Below are 22135 nucleotides of genomic sequence, written 5' to 3' on the forward strand. Positions count from 1 at the left end.
AAAATTGTTTAAAAACCCCACAACATTCAGTTTACTTCAACTTTTACATTCCTTTGACTGAATACTGTTCCATGTATTCAGGGAACAATCTTATTTCATGGCTTCTGTTACCCTGCTCATGTCTTTTAAGATCTCTCAAAGAAATTCCTGTGAAACTCCTATTCTGTCATTTAACCTGTTATATATCCACTGGCTGAGAAAGCTAAGGTCCATTTTTAAGTGCCTGACTGTACTTCAATTTTTAAAAACCTTAAGATAGCTCTTTGCCAGAGCACTAAGTGTAGGTAACTTGCCCTTTGCTGCACATCTTTAGGTATTTTAGAGGGGGCACAAGTTCAATCTGACTGCTCTGAGTAAAAACTGCATAGCCCATAAGATGAAGACAAGACAGATAGTGTACAGTCCCAGAGCCAACACAAGATCTTACTGCATGTTCTCTACACGTGACAACTGAATAGTTATTCTTCTTACTCAACGCTGGCACAGTAACACTGGATGATGCTTTCTTCCTTCTGAATGCCTTCAGTGATTTTGTAAATGTATAAACATCAACTAAAAATGGACTGAATGATCCATTTAGCACATTCCCAAGCCATTAACTCTGGTTATTTGTGGGGATGAAAACAGGAGGAACTAGAACTTTCTGCCTGGAAAGTGTAAAACATCCCAAGAGATTTATTTGAAAGTGTTCACTATTACTTATGGCAGGCAAGAGGCCCCAGAAATCAAAGGCATGTCTTCCAGAGTTATATGGATGCCATTTGGCATGACAATTAGAACAGAATCTGAAAAGTCAGGAAGTTACTGGGATAACAGAACAATGACAGATTGATGGTATGGTAAATCCCTTAGTCAAAGGCAGTCTTAATAAGCCCTGAAGAGACCAACTCAGAAAAGGTTAGGGGAAACAAACTCATGGCACACATTACATTTCAAATGAGTAATTATCATGTGGATTCTATTTTGTGGCTTACCAGCTTCTCCGATTTGGAGCAGAGCATTTATTTTTTAAAAAAGCTGGTTGAATTTATAGGGCATTCTGCCCCTGGATAATTTTATTGACAACAGGTATGCAGTTAAATCTGGAGTTTCTCAGACAGTACTGTATTGATTACCTTACACCTTACATTGTATATTCCTTAAATATCAAATCACCTAGAGTACATTAAGGAGTAAACTAGCTTTTAATTGAGTGCCTTTTTATTATACTAGGTGGTTTGGATTAGTGGCACATCAGCGCGTTCCTCTATTAGTGTGCTTCCGTAATAACTAGAGGAAGGGAAGCTGAGGCCTTAAAAAAAAAAAAAAAGTAAATCAGTTTAGATAGCTATTCACTCTACAGAGAACTTCATTGACTAAAATATGAGTAAGTTAATGGAGTGAGGTCAGACACTCATATAACAATAGGTGCTTGTTTAAAAGTAAGCGGTGTGCAAATTGAATTTGTGATACAAAGAGAAACAAGGTGAAATTTCCCTGGACAAGAACCAAAAAGAAGGGAAAAATGCCCACAGATAAAAATCAAATTTATCTTAAAACAGATTCATGTCAACCAGACCAAAAGTGATAAACAGAACTACATATGGTGCTTTACATGGTGAGTTGTACTTCAATTACAAAATCTGAAGTGTAGGAAGGCAATATTCATGTCAAAAATTTATTATTTTAATTGCTACCCAAGTCCTACCCTTTTCCCCAGCCATGTTTGTTTTCTCTTTTTCATCTCATTTTTCTGACCTATCTCATCTCATATTCTGTGGGAAGCAATGACTTTTGCTTGCAGGGCTCAGTTCATCCCAAGAGGAGAGAAGACACAAGAATTACCAATACGTTAATCAAGGTATTGATCTGAAAGTGATCTGCAAGGGGATGTGTTTTAGCCAGGATTTCAGTTTATGTAGCATCCTCAGACCAATGTTATACTCATGTGCCACCTTTTCTACCTAGGAGCTCAATAAAGGTGCGATAAGGGTTCTCTGTCTGTCTTTCAGGGCTGAAGTTTCTTCTTCAGCCACTAACTGTACTAGGTCCCAGCAGGTGACAGGATGGAGGAGGAAGATGAATCATTTGGATTCTGCTGCCATGGGCTGACTTATCTCTGACTTATCTGTGAAACAACTGATGTGTCCTGTCAGAGATGTAGCCAGCAGCCCCCGCTGCGGGCGCTTCCTCACACGGGGCCTCTGCCTCCTCCACCTCCTGCCAGCATCAGCTCTGTCAGTGTGCAGTCCCGCTCTCCCTCAGCTGATTATTGGTAAAATGATTAAGGATGCATTAATCCCCAGAGAATTTGCTTATGTAGTTCATCATATTGCAAATTATTTTTAGTTTCTCTTAGTTGCTTCTGGGTTGTGGACACTGCTGAAGGCCTAGGCACATTTTAGCAGGCCTTTTTCTCAAGTATTTTCTCAGGCCATGAAACTTTCCCAGCTCCAGCCAGGATTTTTCCCAGGCTGGAGACTTTTTCTCTATTGTAAACATAAGACAAGGAATCATAACAGAGATAAACACCTGCAAGGTCCATGAGAAAGTCAAGAAGGAGAGGTGAATCCTTCTCTGACCAATGATTTGTCTGTAATTTGCTTTGCACTAGATGCTTTATTTAAGGCAATGGTTTCTTTCAATAAATTTCTCTTTCTTGTTCTTTTTTGCACCAATTAAGAGAGTGTCTTGTTGCTTTTTTTTCACTGCTCCATAATCTTTCTCCACGGCAATACTGGGTAGATCAATCACAAAAGCAGAACTGCAAAACTAACTGCTCCACTTGTGCTTCTTTATTGTTTCTCATCTGCTTGGCCCTGTGTAAACAACACATGCTGGTGAACATATGGCTCAGGCAGAGTGAGACTAGAAGGTGGGACAACACCCCAGCACAGCAAAGTACTGTGTCCTCTGGAATCATCATAGAACCATAGAATGGTTTGGGTTGGAAGGAACCTTAAAGATCATCTACTCCCAACCCCCTGCCACTTTCCAAAAGATCGGGTTGCTCACAGCCCTGTCCAGCCCAGTCCTGAAGATTTTCATAGATGGAGCATCAGCAGCTTCTCTGGGCAACTTGTTCCAATGCCTCACCACCCTCACAGTAGAGAATTTATTCCTGATACCTCACCTAAACCTATTTGCAGTTTAAAGCTGTTGTCCCTTCTCCTGTCACTCCATTGTCCTTTTAAGAAGTGTCTCTCTATTTTTCTTGCATAGCCCCTGTAGGTACTGAAGGGCCACAATCATCTCTCAGGATCTTATTGAGCCTCAGAAGAACAAAACTCCTAACTAATTTACCAACAGTCATAAAACCTTTTATTTTCAATAAAATTATTTACCTTTTTTTGTTTGTTTGTTTGTTTTGTTAGAAAAGTTAACAAGTAGTACAGATAATAGACTCGGACTCCTACCTGGCACGATTTTACACCCTATGCACAGGCTGGCTCAGAAATTCCATTTTGGTATCTTAGTCCTGTACAAGCTTCCCCTGATACCCCAGCAGTCCCAATGATTCTGTCATGTATTGGCTTGGAAGCTGTGCCCTGACACCTCTTTGCTCCAATCACACTATGTGCAAGGCATCAGTGAACACCTGACAAAAACACAAAAATCACACTGATACTTTTTCAGCCAGATCAGCAGGCTGGAGATCCTAGCTTCATTACAGGACCACTAGGTGGCATTTAGTAGCCCTGTTTTAGATGTTTAATATATTTGATTTCTTTGTTGCTTTAGATACAAACTTGATGAATGGCAAATTGAACAGCATTCTGGAAAACCTGTACTGGTTGTTCCTGTAAAATATATCAAAGTCTTTCTGCTTATCACACCTCTCAGAGATTCATTAAATTCAGTGAATGCCTCTGAGCACTCAATGAACACCTCCGGCCAGGTGGCAGGAAAGGTAATTGATTATCAAGAAAAAATAAGAGTCCTTCTAGCTCTTTAATAAATACTTAGTGTTGTAGGCTGTATAGGAGCTGTAGCTGTATATGCCATGAGAAGATTGACCTTGTCCACAGCCACAGCTATAGGACCATGACATAACTCTGCATACATAGAAAGTGAATTTCTGGGGCAGCACACCAAAGGCAACAGGAGAGCTCCTGTGGCCTTTGTCTGTATCTGCCGAATCAGTGACCCCACAACACCCTAGCCTTGATAACTGTAGATCAGAGAGATGGTATGAACCATTTTCCTATAAATTCAAAGTTCTTTTTATAATAAACTATTGTATGATTGTTTGGGAGGACTGGATTGCTGCAGAAAGCATTTCACATCTGGAAATTTTAAGACTGGCTTCTGAACAGAGAGAGGAGGTGAACAACCTAAGTATCTGTGTACAGTTATTTTCATTGCAAATACAACATAGTTGATAGAAATTGGTGTGATACCACAAGGTATATACCAAAACACATGCAGAAGCTACATCCAAGAGAAATGTTTTGATTGCATACTTCTTCACATTTAGGATAATGTTTATTTTTTGTCCTCTCATTCAGAGTCTTTATGAATTTTACTTAGCAGTGAAGTGATGCTGAAATTACTGATCCCAGAACTTTTGTGAAAACTATTTATAGTAACGCCCACGGTTAATGATTCAATAAGGAGGCTTACAAAGTATATTTTCCCAGTGATCTCAAGTGACATATCCTAAAAGCAGTGAGCTTTTGATGCGCTGACATTTGTTCCTGGGAAAAAAAAAAAAAAGAGCAATAGCATATTGTAAAATTTCATCCTTCAGATGCTAAAAATAGGAGGAAATGGAAGAAAATAATTGCTTGAAGTCAGAAACCAATATAACAATATGTAGTGCTTCTGTAGCTGCAAAGCAGGCTGACTCAGAAGCTAATGTTTTGGTGGAAAAGGTCAAGAAGAAAATGGTTTATGAGTCTCAGTGATCTTTATATTAAGTGACTCTTAGGTTACCAATTACTGAGCTCCTACCTGATGAAAAAAAATTCACCCAGTCTGTTAAAATCAGGAAATATTTCAAATGAGTGTAACTTAAAGTTGCAGGCTGTGAGGAGGGGGGACCGAAGAGATAACATTGGTTGAAATGTAAAGAAAGGTTTTGTGTGGATTGCTTCAGTCCAGACAAAAAACAGAACAAAGGATGCTTCCAGCTAACACAGTAAGAAGAACCAAATTGATCAATAAATAACTGCTTTAATAATGGAAGATTTATATCAGTTTAGAATTTATTTTCTTCTATGTTTCCTTTCAACTGTGTTTTTCATTTGAAAAGGATCTGAGAAAGGGATTCCTACTTATGGCAGTAATATCTTAGCATTAAAGAGAAATACATGAAATGGGGGAAGGGTAAGGAAGAGAAGGTAGCTGTTTCCAAAGCAGCTAGGAGAAAACAAAACTTAATTATTTTATGTTCAGCTTGGAAACTGCACTAATTTTTATCAATAATAGATATGAAGTGAAAAATAGAAATAAAAATCCCAGGATTTATTGGAGTAACAGGGTTTGAGTGCCATCAATGTTGTGAAGTCTCCCTCACCAGACATGTGCAAGAACCATCTGCACACAATTGTGTGCCACGTGCTCTAGAGTGAGCCTGCTTGAGCAGAGAGGTTGGACCTGATGACCCACTGTCATCCCTTTCAACCTGACCCATTCTGTGATTCTGTGAATACATTAGAAACTGAACAAGACCTTGGATTTCCCAAGTTGTGAGGATTTTTTTTGTTAGCTTGAAACCTGTAAAAGTGGTTCTATTGCTTGTCGTGCAGTGACTAATAAACAACTGCTGCTTTTGTGTTTGCTCCCAGCCCTCAGCCTGTGTTACCTGCTGGAAACCCCAGTGCCATCAGCTGAAGGAGGGCATTTAGTAAAAGGTACTGAAGTACATGAACATGCTAAGGTATGTTTTTTGGTTAATTTAATTAATTTTTTACAACTTTTTGCAAGGTCTGGTAGTGATAAGAGAAGGAGAAATTACTTTAAACTGCAAGAGAGTAGGTTTAGGTTAAGTATTTGGAAAAAAGTCTTTATTATGAGGATGGTGAGACACTGGAACGAGTTGCCCAACTTTTCCCAGAGAATCTGTGGCTACCCCATCCCTGGCAGTGTTCAAGGCCAGGTTGGATGGGGCTCTGAGCAACTTGGTCCAGTGGAAGGTGTCCCTGCCAATGGCAAGGGGGTTGGAACTAGATGATCTTTAAGGTCCCTTCAAAGCCAAATCATTCTAGGATTCTATGATGTCCCACAGTTTTATTGAGCCACAGGTAGAGGAAAATTGAATAGAGGCTGCAAAGCTCCCTGCAAAGGCATTTGTTATTTGACACTGCTTCTTGACATTAAGTAGTAATTAACTACAGTGGCAAAGTCTGGTATTTGAATATCTTCAAAAAAAAAAAAAAAAAAAAAAACAACAACAAAAAAAAACCCAAAAACAAAAAAAAAAAAACCAAAAAAAACCCTCAATTAAAAGCACAAGAAGCATTTTTTCTTGTTTATATCCCACAGGCAAACTTAGAAACTTTATGTTCAGTCATAAGTAGTAGCATTAGGAAACCACCTTCTACATAAAAGTCCTAGAAAATTCTTTCAAAGAGAATTTTTCTTTCTTTCAGAGAGAAAAATTATTTTAGAGTGCTACAAAGAGTATTCAAAAAATAAACATTTTCTTTGACCTTAAGAAAGACTATGGAGATTTTATTTTCATCAGATAGGTGGATTTTGATTCCTGGCAGCCATTTCTTTCTTTATCAACAATTAAAACAATTTCATAATACTTTATTTTTGTCAAATTGATAACTTTCCAAACAGTCTTTTTTTTTCACCTTTAAGCCAAGACAAATTGATGTATGTGGGCATTTTAACACATCAAGCTTTAAAGAACATTTTAAATTTTTTTTTTAACAGGGATTACTGTGTTACTTGTTGCCTATATTAATTTTCTCCTTTAAATCAAAGACAAATAACCAACCAATAACCTCTTCCATTCCATTTTTGAAACTCAAAAAACCCAAACCTCAGATGTACTGTTATCTAAATAACATACTTAAAACCTGAACTGTGAATAGAAATTAAAGGCTATAGAGTAAATTTTCCCTCATTTTTGTGAATTATACCAGTTGTCTTCCTACTTTATAGCTGTCTTTTATCTTCCAGCAGTGACACCCTCATCTGACTTATGATCTCTCCACAGGAAGTCATTGAGTGACACAATAGAGTTAATGAATTGGTCTTTCACCTCCAAAAACCTGATCTAAATGCTAGCCTGAGATAATGAGCATGATGGAGTTCAGTAATGTCAGCAGAGTATTAACTTCTGTTTAAAGGAAGAATGAGCACTGGCAGGAAAATGGATTTTAAGAGAGATTTGGAGCAATTGCACCTGCATGCATTATGGCAACTCCAGCCTTCCTTCATTAGAGTCATATTCACATTATCCCTTTGCTATTTGAATAGAATTTGGCAGAGGTTTGTTTGCAGAGTGTATCATTTATCAGGGATCTTTCTAGATATTTAAGTTCCCTACATTCTAATATCTGAGCACCCCACCTTCAGTACCTGGTGGTTCATTGTCACAATACATGTATACAAAAAATCAGAGAGGATCACTTAACCAGTCAAGGGTAATAAATTTTATCACAGACATACATAATAGCAGTATATTTCAGGGGAAAAAAACTACACTAAAAGAACAAAAAAAAAAAAAAATAACACTACCATCTGGGAATCACTGGGGTAACTGCAGAAGTCAGCAGGACTGACAGTGTTTATCTTTCCACCACAGAAAGGCCAAATGCAGCCTACTTCCCTGCTGCAAGTGGATTACTGGGATCTCCTGGAGGCCTTCAGAGGCAGTCTACAGAACATCTACAGAGGTAACACCTTCACTCATTTTTGGATCCACTCCCTAGCAGCTACATCAAGAAATCAAACAAGAAAAAAAACTCCAAAGCAGCAAATCCCAAAACTCACCACCAGCAAAAATAAGTTCAAAGCAAGTAAAATCTTAAGACAACAGGAGTAGCAGCAGTTATTGCTTCCCCACATTTATCCCCACTGATTTCTTTCCCTGTGTAGTCCTGTGTCTTTGGGGGAGAGACTGATATTCCCTGACTGCTCCTCAAAACTGTCAAGAAGAACAAGACGCTCAGAGTAGCTCTGCTGTTGACCTAGCTGATTTATTTCCCTCACAACAAAGTCCAAGCTTTTTCCTCAAAAAACCAACAGCAACAACAAAACAAAACTGAAACCAACCAAATGAACAAACTCCCCCAAACCTCAACCCATCCTAATCCAAAAAAAAAAAAAAAAAAAAAAACAAAAACATAAATCAGGTATTTGCAAACTAGCCACTTAAATTTTTCAAGGCAGTTGAACCCCGAATACCAAAGGAAGCAAGGATTTTAGAATAGTGACATAGTTGGTACAATCACGTGTACAGAGAAAACACCATCTTTACCTCTTAGCTAAATGAGCTTTACTTTTTCCCGAATGGCAGCAGCATCTGAGTAACTTGTTCCCTGCACAGTCACTGGCTCCTCACCCTCTTAGACTGACATTTATGCACTCACCAGTTCTGTATCTCTTTGTGTTTAGGATTCCAATCCCAGCAAAATATATCTATTACAGCAGACAGACTGTAAACAGTTTACAGGGTGGTATTCTGTTAGCTTAACCATTACCACCCTTTTTACTTTCTTCCTGGTTTTGCTATTGGTTTGGGTTGTTTGTTTGTTTTTCCTTCACAGCTTCTGATTCACCCCTAATTACAGTCCATAAACAGCTTTAATGTAGCTTTGTCCTCCTCTTGTGCTCTCCTGCCTTCCCCTCCACAGCTGCCTTCAGTTCCCACCAAAAGGCTGGTTCAGACCCTCACAGTACACGGCTTTAAATCCAAGTTTATCTGAACCCAGACTATGCCTGTCTCTGATCAAAGGTTAATTTTAAACTTAGGCAGATGTTTGTCCCCAGAGTTTACATAGTTTATGTATTTAGAAGACAAATGTTCTCTTGGCTTTTGTTATTCTATATTAAGCAAGCCAGATTCTCTCTGGGTATGACCGACAGGAAGCAGGCAGTGGTGTTTGTGCTCAGCCAGTGCCAGGGGCCAGCTGAGCCACAGCAAACCTGTGCCTGGAGCCGGGCAGGTCTGTATGTGTGGGTACCTGCTCAGTGCTGGAACTTGCTCCAGGAGGCATGAACAGAGCACTCAGCAGGGCACTGATTGTTAAATGCTGAGTAGGAACCACTGAAGTGCTGAATGAGACACATAGGAAATGTCCTGTGCATCAGGGACTTGATGTCATGTGTGGGACATGCAAGCTTCAAAACCTGCAGAGCCTGACATAAGCACAGCCCAGGAATCACTGCTTTAGAGTGCACATGTGTGGGGGAGAAGAGGAATATAATGATGCTTGGAAAGGAGTGATCTGGTTTTTTCTGCCTGCCAATTCACTCCATTTGTTCTGTGCTCCAGCTGAGAAGGAATCTCTTAGATGTACCAGTACACACTGTCATGGCACATTTGCTCAACTACATTAAGCTTTGTTGTAATTTTGTATCATCTTAGATGTCTTTCTGAAATTTTTCCTTCTTTTTTTTTTTTATTTTTTAGAGGACTTCTATATAAATATATATATTTACATATATATATATATATAGTATATATATAAACATATATATTTTTATATGGGGAGGATATATACATCAGTATATCAGAGATTTGTCAGTTAATTCCTTTCAAACGTGTGTGTCAGATCAGTGGAAAGGAAGTCTCCCTGCCCTGTCCTAGGTTCACACACTGGGTCTTCCTCTGCCCTCTGGAGTTGCCACCTTGCCCAGGAGTTCATGGGCGTGATCAGAGAAGGGAGGATTCACAACTGAAGAACAGGGCAGACAGAAGGATAAATGGAAGATCCAGCAAGGAAATAGCACAGAAAACAGGTATGGGTGGCTCCTGAAGAGAACAACATCAAAATCATAGCCAAAACAGGAGATGAGCTAAAAATCACCTTTCCCTAAGGTTTGAAAGAGAGCAGCGTGGACACTTGGAAAGAAACTGAGTTGTGAGTTTGAAACCCAGACTGGATATGAAGGCTGCCTCTGCTGTGATACTTGGGACTGGAACCCTCAAATTATCTTCTGCCTTCCCTTTTAGTTTTGAATCTTCTTACATATAAAAGTATGCTCTTCTAGCATCTCTTCAGAAATAAACTGGCTTGTAAATAAATAAATAAATAAATAAATAAATAAATAAATATATATATATATATATTAATCCTTATATATATATATAACCCCTTTATTATTCTGAGAGTGGTTACTTCCAAGAAAGAGATTTATACGCTACCTTATGTTGGGGTGTATTCAGGATGAGCATCTAAACAGTTCCAAAATATATCTCCAGCACTTCTTGGTGGCAGTAACTGGAGCCTTTAACTGTGCTCCAGAAGGAGGGAACAGGTTCATGCTCTGCAGCTTCATCCTGCTGCTTGTTTTGCTGAAGTCAGTTGGCTGTAGAAACCGAGCAGACAGCTCAGACACTTAAGAGTGGACTTGTTTATGCCTTCCTTCTCTCTGAGCATTCACATGAGCTTTGTATATTCACAATTGGGTTTACAAATGTAGCTGTCCAGGATACCTCATGTCTGGATATGCTCAGAGCAAAGTAAGAAATGGCAGAGCCACATTTTACATGGTACTGTGGTCAGGTTAATAAATCTTGCAAGCTTTCCAAATAGTATGTCATCTTAAATTTTGTTATGTAGGTTCTTCATCTTCAAAGGTTTGCATCCAGTCAGCTGAAAATATGCAAAGACCAGGCTCATTGTCATCTGCAGAATACCAAGTAATGTACCCTAAAAGAATTTGTATTTGTGCCAAAAGTATGTACCAAAAAAATATTTCCAAGCTTTAGGTTTGTTTTTTATCAAGCTAAGAGAAATGGCTTTGTTTTAAAATCAGCAACCATGTCTATAAAAAGGTATGATACACCAGAAACATTAAAATAGCCTTATAGGAACACACGGTATGTCTCTGGTGATAATCCTAACAGTGTGCCTTGTGCTCATAATTTTATATGCATGGTGGGCTAGCAGAGTTCTGCTTCTTTTGATCATATATATGGTGGAAAATTGACCAGATTAATGTTCTCTTGACAAACTGAGATTTTGGATACTCTGATCAGTGTTTTAATGACCAGTGTAAACATATCCTATCTTTTTAGCTGGCAGTGAAATGGCTCTGAAGCTGTAAAACAGGAATGAAATACAGGCTGTATTTGTAAAATGTTGAGGATAGAAATAAGAGAAAGGCAAGCAGTGATTTTAAAGCATTGGTAGAATGTTTCCTATTACTCAAACCCAACCACAAACCCCAGGAAAATGCATTTTTAATCTCTCTTAAGAAGAGCAGTGTGCCGTGATCGTTAGGGGAGGAAATGTGGCTCAGCAGGTAGCAAAGGTAGCAAAGAACTCTCAGCCACCCAGCATTCAAGGAAAAGGAGGCCATGAAGGGATAGGTGCCTACAGTCCCTGCCATAAGAACCTTTTGTTACTTGAAAGCACATTTTTTCATGGGTTCAGACAGACACCTACCCAGAGTTTTCTGTCCCAGGATTAATTTCCATTTTTGTGACATTGGAGAACTCGATAATTCATGTGGAGAAACAGAAACTAGCTGTGAGAAGGCCAGGGATTTCAGTTGAACCTCATTCACATGGAAATTATTTGGGATTCCTGGAAAATACAGGACAATTATTTTGCCGGTTTTTGGACCTAACCAAGTTGAAGAGACCTCAATGTTCTCATCCCAGTCCTAGTGCACAGTTTAGCTAATAGTGCCAGCAATGATTTTTAAGCAAACTCCTTGCTCAAAATAGGCATATCCATGTTTTCAGGATCTGAGAGGCAGGATAAAGTGAAGAGAGAGTAAGAGCAAGGATGTTCTCCCAAAATGAACAGAAAACCTGCACTGATCTCCAGAAGGATTAAACAGAGAAGATTATCCTGAGCTACTGGCAGGAGCAAACAGAAGCTTCTGCCTCTTAAGTTTACTGCATCTGAGACATGGAGATAATTTGGATTTGTTATTACCTAAAGTGGGTGTTGACATACTGCAACATGCATGTATCTACTCTGGATTCCCAGTATCATTGTGGCCTTGAGAAAGGTGAATTAAAGATGTAATATAATAAGTTTACTAGATGATCTACTGGCAATGCTAGTTTTCAGTGGATAAAAAGGAAGTTTTCAATTCATTCTAAATTTAGGGAGACAGTAGATCTGAAAGAAAGACAGTAATTCTGTCATGTTGACTTTGAACTTTGTAGTTGTATAGTTTGCTATTTTTAATTTACATTCAGGTCATTTAGATTCAATTTTGAGGACAGAAAGCAGATTAGAAATCCACAGTGTGGTTTCAAAAGATTCTTTGAAGTTAAGTTTGACTCATGTGGTTACTGCTGCCAGGTTTTGTTGCTCAAACAATCCGATGAGTTTCTTAAGTAAATTTATTGAAAGTCATTTCCCTAAAACACATTTCTCTCTAGAACACCTATAAAAACAAAACAGATTAAATAAATATTAGAGGGGAAAATAATACTAAAGAATCTAATTATGCTTAATAAGATAGAAAGTTATGGAAACTATTTCAATTATGTCTTTTCCAGTTATTTAGAAAGGAGAGGACATTGAAACCCAAGTAATTACTATTACTACTTCAGCATTTGGGGCTAGTGTTAAGGGGGGAAAAATTGACATTTTGAAAATTTGACAAAAAAAATGCATCTTAATTTCTGAAAATAAACAAAAGGCTACTTTGTGTGGTAGATCAACAGCAAGCTGCAGGACATTTAGTGAAAGAGAACAAAATAACATGATGCTTGTATGTCACATTGGTACTGGTCTCCTGTTTGAAAGCTCATGGCACCTTGGCCGAGGAAGGAATGGCACCAATAACTGCAAAATAACTTCATTGCAAGTAAAATCCTATTTGGTGGAACTGCTTAATTCTGACACTGCCTCATAAAAGCAGAACACATAAAAGTACATTTTAATTCGAGTGTTCAACTTCTTCCTTACCTCCTTCACATGGAAAAACTTGTTACTCAACTGTCCAATGAATCAGTTTTCTCACCCTATATTTTTCATTACTGGAGAAACAAAAGGAAAATCCTTGTCAAAATTTAAGACTTCCTTGCTTTCAACAGGCTTCTCAACATTAAAAAAAAAAAAAAAAGAAAAAAAAAAAAGCCTTAATCTCCAGATATATGTACTCACAACAAGTGAAAAATTCCAGAACAATGTTTTTAATCAGAATTTAGCAACCCCATTTGGATGCTTTCCTGCTTTACAACGCTTGGTAAGGAACCAAATCAGATGGCTGAGTGAGTAACTTTGAATGTCTGTCACACATCAGAACAGGGATGTGGAATTAAGAGCAAGCTCAGGAAAAGCTGCTTGTTTCTGTGCCATTTTATAGGTGTGGCAAAGGGCTTGTTTATATAGTCCAGAGGCAAGTGGGAAATACCCGAGCTGGCAGGGACTGCTCCTTCATAGGCAGAACTAACAGCTAGCAGAATTGTTGTGATCAACTACGTAGGAAAATCCCTGAAAATGAAGGTGAATATATGTATAGATCCATACACATTATATTTACTTTTTTTAAAATTTCTTTTTTAATATTATTTATTTAAGTGCATGCCATATGGACATTTGACTCTTTCCTGCTAACAGTATATATATGGTGCCCGTGATCATTACCCTGGAACAGGAAAATTGGAGCTTAGAAAGGATTTTGTTAATAAGCCTTTCCTAAATGACACTTTTACAGTCCACCTCTCAAAGGAGTACAGTGCCAACTTTGTTGTGAGGCAGATGGTAGTGAAAAAGGTGGATGTGACTCTGATCATTTAGCAGGGAAATTAATTTATGTGGTACTAACCAGCCTCCAAATTGGGTTTATTGGCTCATTACAGTTTCTCCAAAACACCAAAGCTTTATGTTTTAAAGAAGCTGAAGGTTGTTTTCAGGATATGTGAGAGGAAGGGAGAATGGAAAAAAGAAAGGGGTGGGGGGGTGGAATTAGGAGAGTGATGAGGATCTGTATTAAAGGTAAGATTACAACTTTAATGCAATGGGAAATTTGCAGATCAGCCAAAGAATGTTGAAGAAATTCTGCCTTCTGGTAGTGAAATACATCTTTATCCACCTTTCACTGTTGTGATATGAATGTTCTTGAATTATTAGCATTGTGCTTTTGGCATTGATACACCATTGTTGCACAAAGTAAATTAAATTCACCATGGTCCAGCATTACGACATGTAGATATTGCCCTATATGTTTAATAAACAAAAAATGTGGATGTCCTTATAGCAGAATAACTCTCTGTCTATTTAGCATACTAAAATAAGTAAATTCAGGATAAAACTTAGACAGCAAAATGTAGATCTTGCTTTATGTTTCAGAATTTTCTGTCAGATGGATAATCCTTATATTATCTCTACTTGGGGCATTCTATGGCCCATCGTTATCCTAAGGACAATTAGGAGTCTTTACTACCAGCCTGCCTGAGGAAAAAATAGTGCTGCTAGATCTGGTGCTTTAAATTTTATTGTTTCACTTCCTTCAAAGTAATTATTTGTGCATGTAAATTACCTACTCTGAAGAGGATTTATGTAATGCATTACAGTAAGTGCTATGATGAGATTTGTAAACATTCCTTAAAATTTAGTTCTGAAGTTTTATTAGGGTGCTATAGTCAACTCTTATCTTCAATAATTTTTTGACATTTCATGGGATATTCTGCAACTGCAAGACTAATAAAATGCTAGACTGTGACTTGGTTTTAGTTATCTTTCCTTATGCTCATGTTGGGAGGGACCTAAAAAATCATCTTTCACTAGACCAGAGTACTCTCAGTTTGAATGCATTACCCTTTATCCTGTCACCACATGCTCATGTAAACAGTCTGTCTCCATCTTTCTTGCAGATTCTCTTCAGACCCTGGAAGGCAACAGTTAGGTCACTCTGAAACCTCCTCTTCTCCAGGCCAAATAATCCAAATTTTCTCAGCATTTCCTCATAGGAGAGGGTGCTCCATCCCTCTAGTCATCTTGGTGGCCTCCTCTGGACTTGCTCCCAACAGGTCCATGTCCCTCCTGTGCTGGGCATCCCAGAGCTAGATGCAGCACTGCAGATGGGGTCTCACCAGTGCTTAGTTTGTGTCTAACTCAGCAGAAATTATTTGAGTAGTATAAAATTAATTTCCAATGGATTTTTTTCAAAAACAAGTGGCAATGTAGTATTTGTGGTTTTTTCAGGTTTTTTTTTGGTTTTTTTTGTTTTTTTTTTTAATTTAATGGAGTGTAAACTTTAAAAATATTGGCAGTTTGTATCCAGGCACACCTGCAGAGAAGCACAAGTCATAATGTGGGTAAACTCCCAGATTAGGGTAACTCCTTCATATCTGTTGGATGGGCTTTTTATAGATTCTACATGACAACCTGTAAATTTGCAGGGTGCACATGATTGCACTTTCCACTTGAAACAGGGACACTCTCATGGTTGCCTTGTTTTCATCCTGTGAGCTTGTATTTCTCATCAGAAAAAGAATCACAGAAAATTTTCAAAAGGAGCAAGATGATGATAGCCAGAATCTTGCAGGGTGTTTTGTCTTTTAAAGTTTGAGGAAGGGCTACTTATATTGTCAGGTGACTTGAGGTTCCATTTCAGGTAATAAACAAAAGTTTCTGATGATTTTGAAAGTGGGAATGTTGCGTAGAGGCTCATATGTGTCTTGTATTGCATTCCAGTCCTGTACTAATACTCATTTTCTCCAGAACAGATTGTCTGTAATTAGTTGAAATAAATACCTGCTATAGAGTTTAGGACATCCTCCAGAAAGACTTGGCTAGAATGAAGGATTCCCAAATCCCAGACTGAGTCTTAAAATAGTCCTCCCTAATATGGGGATATTTATATTTGACAGCTTAATCTTGTTTGACATGAAAGTTTTCAAGGTCTATGCTTCTAGTCCACTTTTCTAGAAGTAAATTAAGTTTGTCTCCACTTCATCCTGCTTTTGCCAGCCTGATTGGATTTCTCATAAAGTCTCACATGTGGGATGTACAAAACAATCTGTAATCACTTTATGTAGCAAATAGATGTGCTAAAAGCTGTGCAAATGCTCAGAGTGTGTCTGTAGGTGCACATCTTCTTTGCAGAGAACAATACCTTCCCATGGTATTCCAAAGAAGAAAAGTTTTTTCTCCAGTACTGCTAGTTAGCAGGTGTAGATAAAAGTGGTTGAGGTGATCAAGATACATTGGATTCATAAATACAAGAATTTCCTCTCTGTTGGTTAGGCTTGCTTTCCTTTCAATTACAGCCTAATCCTTCCATTGCTTATGCTGAAGACTCTCTACCTGTTCCAGTTGCCTGACTTCCAAGCATCAATATGGTTGTAAACTTTTGAAGGACAATTAGAGACAAAAGTATTACATTAAAGCCTGATGAAGTGAAATGGAGCAAGGAAAGAGAAGGGCTTCTTATCAAATGTTTTTTGGTGGTACTACTGGAGTGTGGAGTATCTCCCTGTGAAAAGCTGTAATAGTCCAGTTATCTGAATGAAAATGCAGTTGTGGTGTACAAGAGCTGCTTGAGCCCCTCTTGCAGCATCCTGCTTCTTTCTTCCTTGCCTGTAATTAAAAGTTGATTTTGAATGCTAAGATCTGAGTCTCTCCAGATGCTGGGGTGGAATCTTGAGGATCCCAGTAACAAGTAACCAAAACAGATAATTGTCAGCAGATAAATGTCTACACTTTAGGGTGGAAAAAATGCAAATGAAAGGGCGTATTCCATGAAATGCTCTAGATTTTCTGTTTCCTCTAAATCTATGGCAGTTGTAAGTGTTCACTGACTACAAAAGATAAATGGGTCTCTGATATGATACTCAGAGAGTCCCAAGGGAACATTTTGTGGGATGGTGTATCCTCTGGACCAAAAAGTCTACTCACTCTTTCCTAATTTAATTCCTTTCCTGTGCTGATCTCCACCTGCAGTAATACATTTTAATTAGATTAAAAACAAAAGCAAAAACACAAAACCAAAAAGCAACAACAATAAAAAATCCCAACAATGACAACAACAACAACAAAACAAAACATACAAACAAAACAAAACAAAACAAACAAAAAAAAAAACAAAAAAAAAAAAGGAAAAATAAATAGGAACCAAACACTTTAAATTTGTTTGGTTTAAACCAAACACTTTTTAAGAATTCCATACTCCATACTTTTGATGATTGTAATTTTAATAGATTACCTGTTAGTTGATAAACTGTAGAATTTCATAAAGCCTAGATCACACTTTTCAGAGTCATCTAGTAGACACTGCCATTCCAGGTTTTAAGTGACTATTTAAAGCATATCAAAGACAAATTTTCAGAATATGGCAACATTCTGTCTAGAAAGACTGAAAGGCTGAGACAATTTGAATTGTTCAGCCTGGAGAAGAGAAAACTTCAGGATGTCATAACTGAGGCCTTCCAGGATATAAAGGGAGCCACAAAAATGATGGAGAGAGGTGATTTAAAGGGTCATGTAGTGACAAGACAAGGATCAACAGCTTCACAATGAAAGAAGGTTGGTTTTGATTGGATATTAGGGAGAAATTCTCTGCTGTGAGGATGGTGAGAGTCTGGAACAGGTTGCCCAGAGAAGCTGTAAATTGCATGGGGTAATAACTAGATTATCTTCCTAGCTCAGGCCATTCTAGGATTCTCTGAAGTCGGATGTGTTTCTCCTCATGCTTCACAGTGTGCCAGGTCTAGGTGTGCCAACATTTGAGGAAGATATGCAGAATGAGATGGGTACCTTGCTAATGCTGTGGGGATCTCTGTGCAATGCTAGAGCAGTTCTCTGTAGAGCCACCCTGTGTCTGCCATCACTGGTGCAGTGCAAGAGCTTGTAGGATAAGGATGACCAGAATATTTAATTGCCACTGCTTTAAGCCCAATTTCTGAAGTGCCTTTGGTTTGCCTTAGTGCTAGGGTCTGTCATAAGACATGTTCTGGGAAGATTATGGACATCACATAATTTGAACTTGGTCCTTTTAGAGGTGCTGTGCTTCAATAACACCAGTCAGGCTTCCCCTGAAGATAAAGTGTCAGCTGCTGTGGGAGCCACACACCAAAGTGGCTCTGCAGGACCCTGTCTGGTGTCCTGAAGTGCTGGCAGTGGCCAGCACAAAAGAGCTCTGCATTTTCTCCCCCACAAATTCTTTGTGATCTCTACTCTTCCTGGTATCCTGCTGTACTGTCTGCGGTTCCTTGTGCTTTTAGCAATACCCACATTAGGTCTTCCCCCATCCAACTATTTCTTGTGCCCTAGTCCTAAATCACAGAGTTTGCAATAGTAGTTCTGAAGTTAATTTTGTTTCTTTAACCCCAAGTAAGTGTATTCACCATGCTTTTTTGTTGTTGGGGACATACACTATCAAAATCCTTAAACCTGAGTATTATTTACCTGGTATACAAGGTTTACTGTTTTCTGACATTAGGAAAGACATGGGAGGCCATTTGTTAGTGAGGGATTTTTTATGTATCCTGGCTTCATAAATTCTTGATTGTCATTCACCCATTGTCTTGGCTCATTACACAAACCATTTCTTAAGGCTCACCACAGCAGGAATTATTTTCATTTTTGTTCTGCTAATGGAACTTGATTTGGAAAAACTCAATGGAAGTCATTTAAGAAGCCTTAGCTTCAAATGAAAAATATGAAACAGTTTATTTCTCATTGGGGAAAAATGTGAGTTGGAGAAAGAAAAAGGCAACAAAAGAAAGAAGTGGAGATACATATAGAATCACATATAGAATCCACAGTATGAGAGCCTAAAACACTGCAGGAGGAATCCAGGTAATGAACCAACAGTCTGAGAAACCCACGGGGAGTTTCCAAAGCATTTTTTTCTTTGGAGAAGATAAAAATAATTTCCCTAAGATTATATTTATGGACTTGTAACCAACACAAAGATCATATATTATGATTTAAGCCAACTGTTTATCCAGTGTGGCTGAATATAAGTTGGTAAAGCCCTTCTCTCAGGTAAAGAATGTTCTGCAGCTCATACAGCAGAAATATCCTTGTTTCAAGTCCTTTTGCCACCAGCCTAAAAAGGATTGCTCTTATCTTTGATACACAGCAATATACCCAGGAGACAATACCACTATAATGTTTGGTTTGTTCTGAGTTGAACTTGACAAATAATTTATGATGCTTCTCAAAAATAGAAATCTGTATCAATAGCAATTTTCTCTCTTAATAAGTTTCCCACAAAAGCTTCTGTGAATTTTTTTCATATTATTTTTTGTAAATATTCCTTAAAATATGAGGAGCAGAAGAACCAGAACACTCATTATTTGCAATTCAGTTTATGAGTAGCATTTATTTTTAGTTTCATGGATATTCAGCACTGTGGTATCACAACTCCTTGTGTAAATAAATTTTTGCTTTCAGTGATTAAGTCTCAGGAAAACAAGTCAGGAAAACATCACTGTTCTAAGGATTATAAAATTGTGGTGAAACAGTTGCATTATTACTGGTGAAAACAAAGTACAGAATTTGGTATAACTAGGTTGTCAAGTGCTTAATCCATTATTCTTGGGAATTCTATGCTTTAAAAAAATTTATGGAAGCACTGAAAATAGCATGTAGTGCAGCCAGAACTTGAAAACTAAGCTGGCAGGCCAGATTAAACTGGTTTTTAAAGTAAAACAATGAGCACTGAAATATTTGAATCCTTCTCTTAAATAGGTGGCTGGTAACCATGAGAAAAAAAGCTTGCAAAAATCTCTATCCAGACCCTCTACACTGTTTTCTGATCAATGCATAAGACCAAGCAGGAATTTTTCCAGGCTGAAAAAATTGGAATTTTTACAAGTACAGCCCCACCTCTTGACTGACAAATCTAACTCTCAATTCCTTGGTAAGGGCCCCCTTGCAGCACTTCATAGTGGCCAGGTCCTTCAGAGTTCCTTTGGACCACGACACTCCTAACAACACCCCAGCCGTCAAGTTTTTGCGTTCAGCAAAATCCAGATGGATTCAGAGTTGAGGGTATGAGATAATTAACCTTCAAATCTGTTTCCATCAGCTTACTTTGAAGTCCCATATTCACAACTGTCAGAAAGCACAGGTAGAAATACTGCTTAAAACATGAGCAAATACTTTCTGTTGCTTAATGCAACCAAGGTCATTCACTCTGGAGTACCTGCTATAGCTGTGGAAAGATGTGTTGCCTAAGGGTTTGAACTGAAGGAGAAAGAGTTTGCAAAACTCAGTTATACTGATATTAATAGACTACAGCCAGATGGTGCAGTCATCAATAATCTAAAAATATCCCTGGTGCATAGTCAAAAGCAAAGTAGCATGAAAATTAATGTAAAAAAATTGCACTCACCAATAATGTCCTAAAAAACCTTTAATGGTGCCCTGTGTTTGCTGAAAGATCAGTGTGTAGAGACAGTGAAAGTCTTTGTCTGTGAGAAGTCACTGAAAGAGAATCTTGCCCATTACCTACCTGGCCGATTTTAGTGTTGTGCTCTTAAGCAAGTGAGTTAGAATAAATACTTTAAACAGTGTCTTTAAATGACACCAAATTTTTGTTAAAAACATGCACTCATCCTTCTGTGACCTGGCCCACTAATGAGTCAAAATTCCTGTGACAAGCCTGATTCATCATTCTTGTGTGGGTTTTGATATTGTTTCCAAACCCTTCTGCAGAAAAGGCAAAAATTTACCATTCTGGCATGGCCCTATTTGTGCAATTATTGACAACTGTCTTAAGATAGAGTGGTGATCAAAATAATTCTCATCAAAATCAGAATATATGTATTTATGTTTATACGTAAAGCTATGAGAGTACCATAACTATTATATGTATTTGCAAGTTGCTCAGGTTATTCATATATAGAAACATATATGCATACATACACATATATTTGTAGGCAATGGTCCACCTGCCATCTACATAGAAATTGTTGTACACCTCAGCTGCTACATTTTTACATTACTGTGAACTTCTCCATCTAAGACTGTGGCTGAATTAAAGAAAGCAGTGTTTATTCAAATGCTAATAAGATTTTTAATATTTTTATAGAAATTTATGAGGAAGTAGTCCCCATTTAAGTCTTAGCAATTAGTTAATGCAGGCTTTAAATTCAACAATATTAACTAGAGAGAAAAAAAATTACACACATGCATTTTTTAAAACCCTTACCTGGGATGATCTAGTTTTGATTTTCTCTAGGCCCAGGGGAGGAAACACCACCAAAAAGAAATCAATTTTCATTCTGCTGATCCCTGAAGGAAAAGGCTGATATAGTACTTTTTTTTTTTTTTTTTTTTTTTTTGTGCACATAAGCTATTTCTCACTAACTCAGTCTTTTTATAGTACATGTCAAAAGGCAAGAAGGATGGGTTTTGTTGGGTTTTTTTTTTTCCCCACAGGTATTCCCTAGCAATGGATTTGGGAGCCTTTGTTCTATGCAAAGTCAAAAATCTCCTGTATGCCTTCAGAGATCTACATGCACAGGCTCTGTGAAAGAAAGAGTACATGTTATTTCTCAGGGCATGTCAGCTTTTATGAAATTGAGCGTTTCTTCAGTAACAAGAGAAGCAAATGGAAAAAGACATGGCAGGAGATTATACTTGTCAAGTGGAAGAAAGAGCACAACTGCCTGCTACAAAACCACCTCAGTGCCTGTATAGCTCAAAGAGATAACTCAAACCAACAGTGCTTGAAATGGTGATGTACAGGAAAGACTCTTCAGAGCAGGAGAAGTTCTAAAGATTTTTACCTTGGTTTTGGAGATTTTTGTTTTGTGGGGATTTTTTTCATTTGTTTGGTTTTGTTTTTGTCTTGGCTCACTTTCCCCCCCATGTTCTGTTCTGACAATCTCACAGATTTCCCTTTTCCAAAGCAGTGCTGGGCTGAGACAATGTGGGCTTGCTTTGTCAGTAGTGGCTTTTCTGAAGTATGGAAAAAAGTTATTTTATGAGGAGCAGACACTATGAAAATGGGAAGTGAGATGCAGATTAGGATGTAAAGTTTGAGATGTGCTAGTGATGGCACTACATATGGATTACTCCCATACATGACCACACATGACCAAATT

General features: G+C 38.0%; 1 protein-coding gene and 1 long non-coding RNA gene across 4 annotated transcripts in view; both read left to right on the plus strand.

Moving 5' to 3' along the window:
• LOC306799198 (uncharacterized protein) overlaps positions 1-8229 on the plus strand; it is a 30505-nt gene extending 22276 nt beyond the window's left edge. The window contains exons 4-5 of one of the 3 annotated variants that reach the window (XR_013773550.1): positions 5769-5860; positions 7742-8031. Coding sequence is in view for 2 of the 3 variants with exons in the window: in XM_079299877.1 (XP_079156003.1) it covers positions 5769-5860; positions 7742-7981 (332 nt within the window). In the remaining variant the exon portion in view is untranslated. Of the gene's footprint in view, positions 1-5768; positions 5861-7741 lie in introns of all 3 variants that reach the window. The other 2 variants (XM_079299877.1, XM_079299876.1) reach the window with 2 other exon arrangements.
• Positions 8230-9684: 1455 nt separating this feature from the next.
• LOC306799200 lies at positions 9685-21837 on the plus strand. Its single transcript, XR_013773551.1, has 3 exons — positions 9685-9900; positions 11855-12055; positions 21468-21837. It is a non-coding gene; the product is annotated as an uncharacterized lncRNA (long non-coding RNA).
• Positions 21838-22135: the final 298 nt, after the last annotated feature.

This window comes from Erithacus rubecula (assembly GCF_903797595.1).
Source record: "Erithacus rubecula genome assembly, chromosome: 3".
Taxonomy (NCBI): domain Eukaryota; kingdom Metazoa; phylum Chordata; class Aves; order Passeriformes; family Muscicapidae; genus Erithacus; species Erithacus rubecula.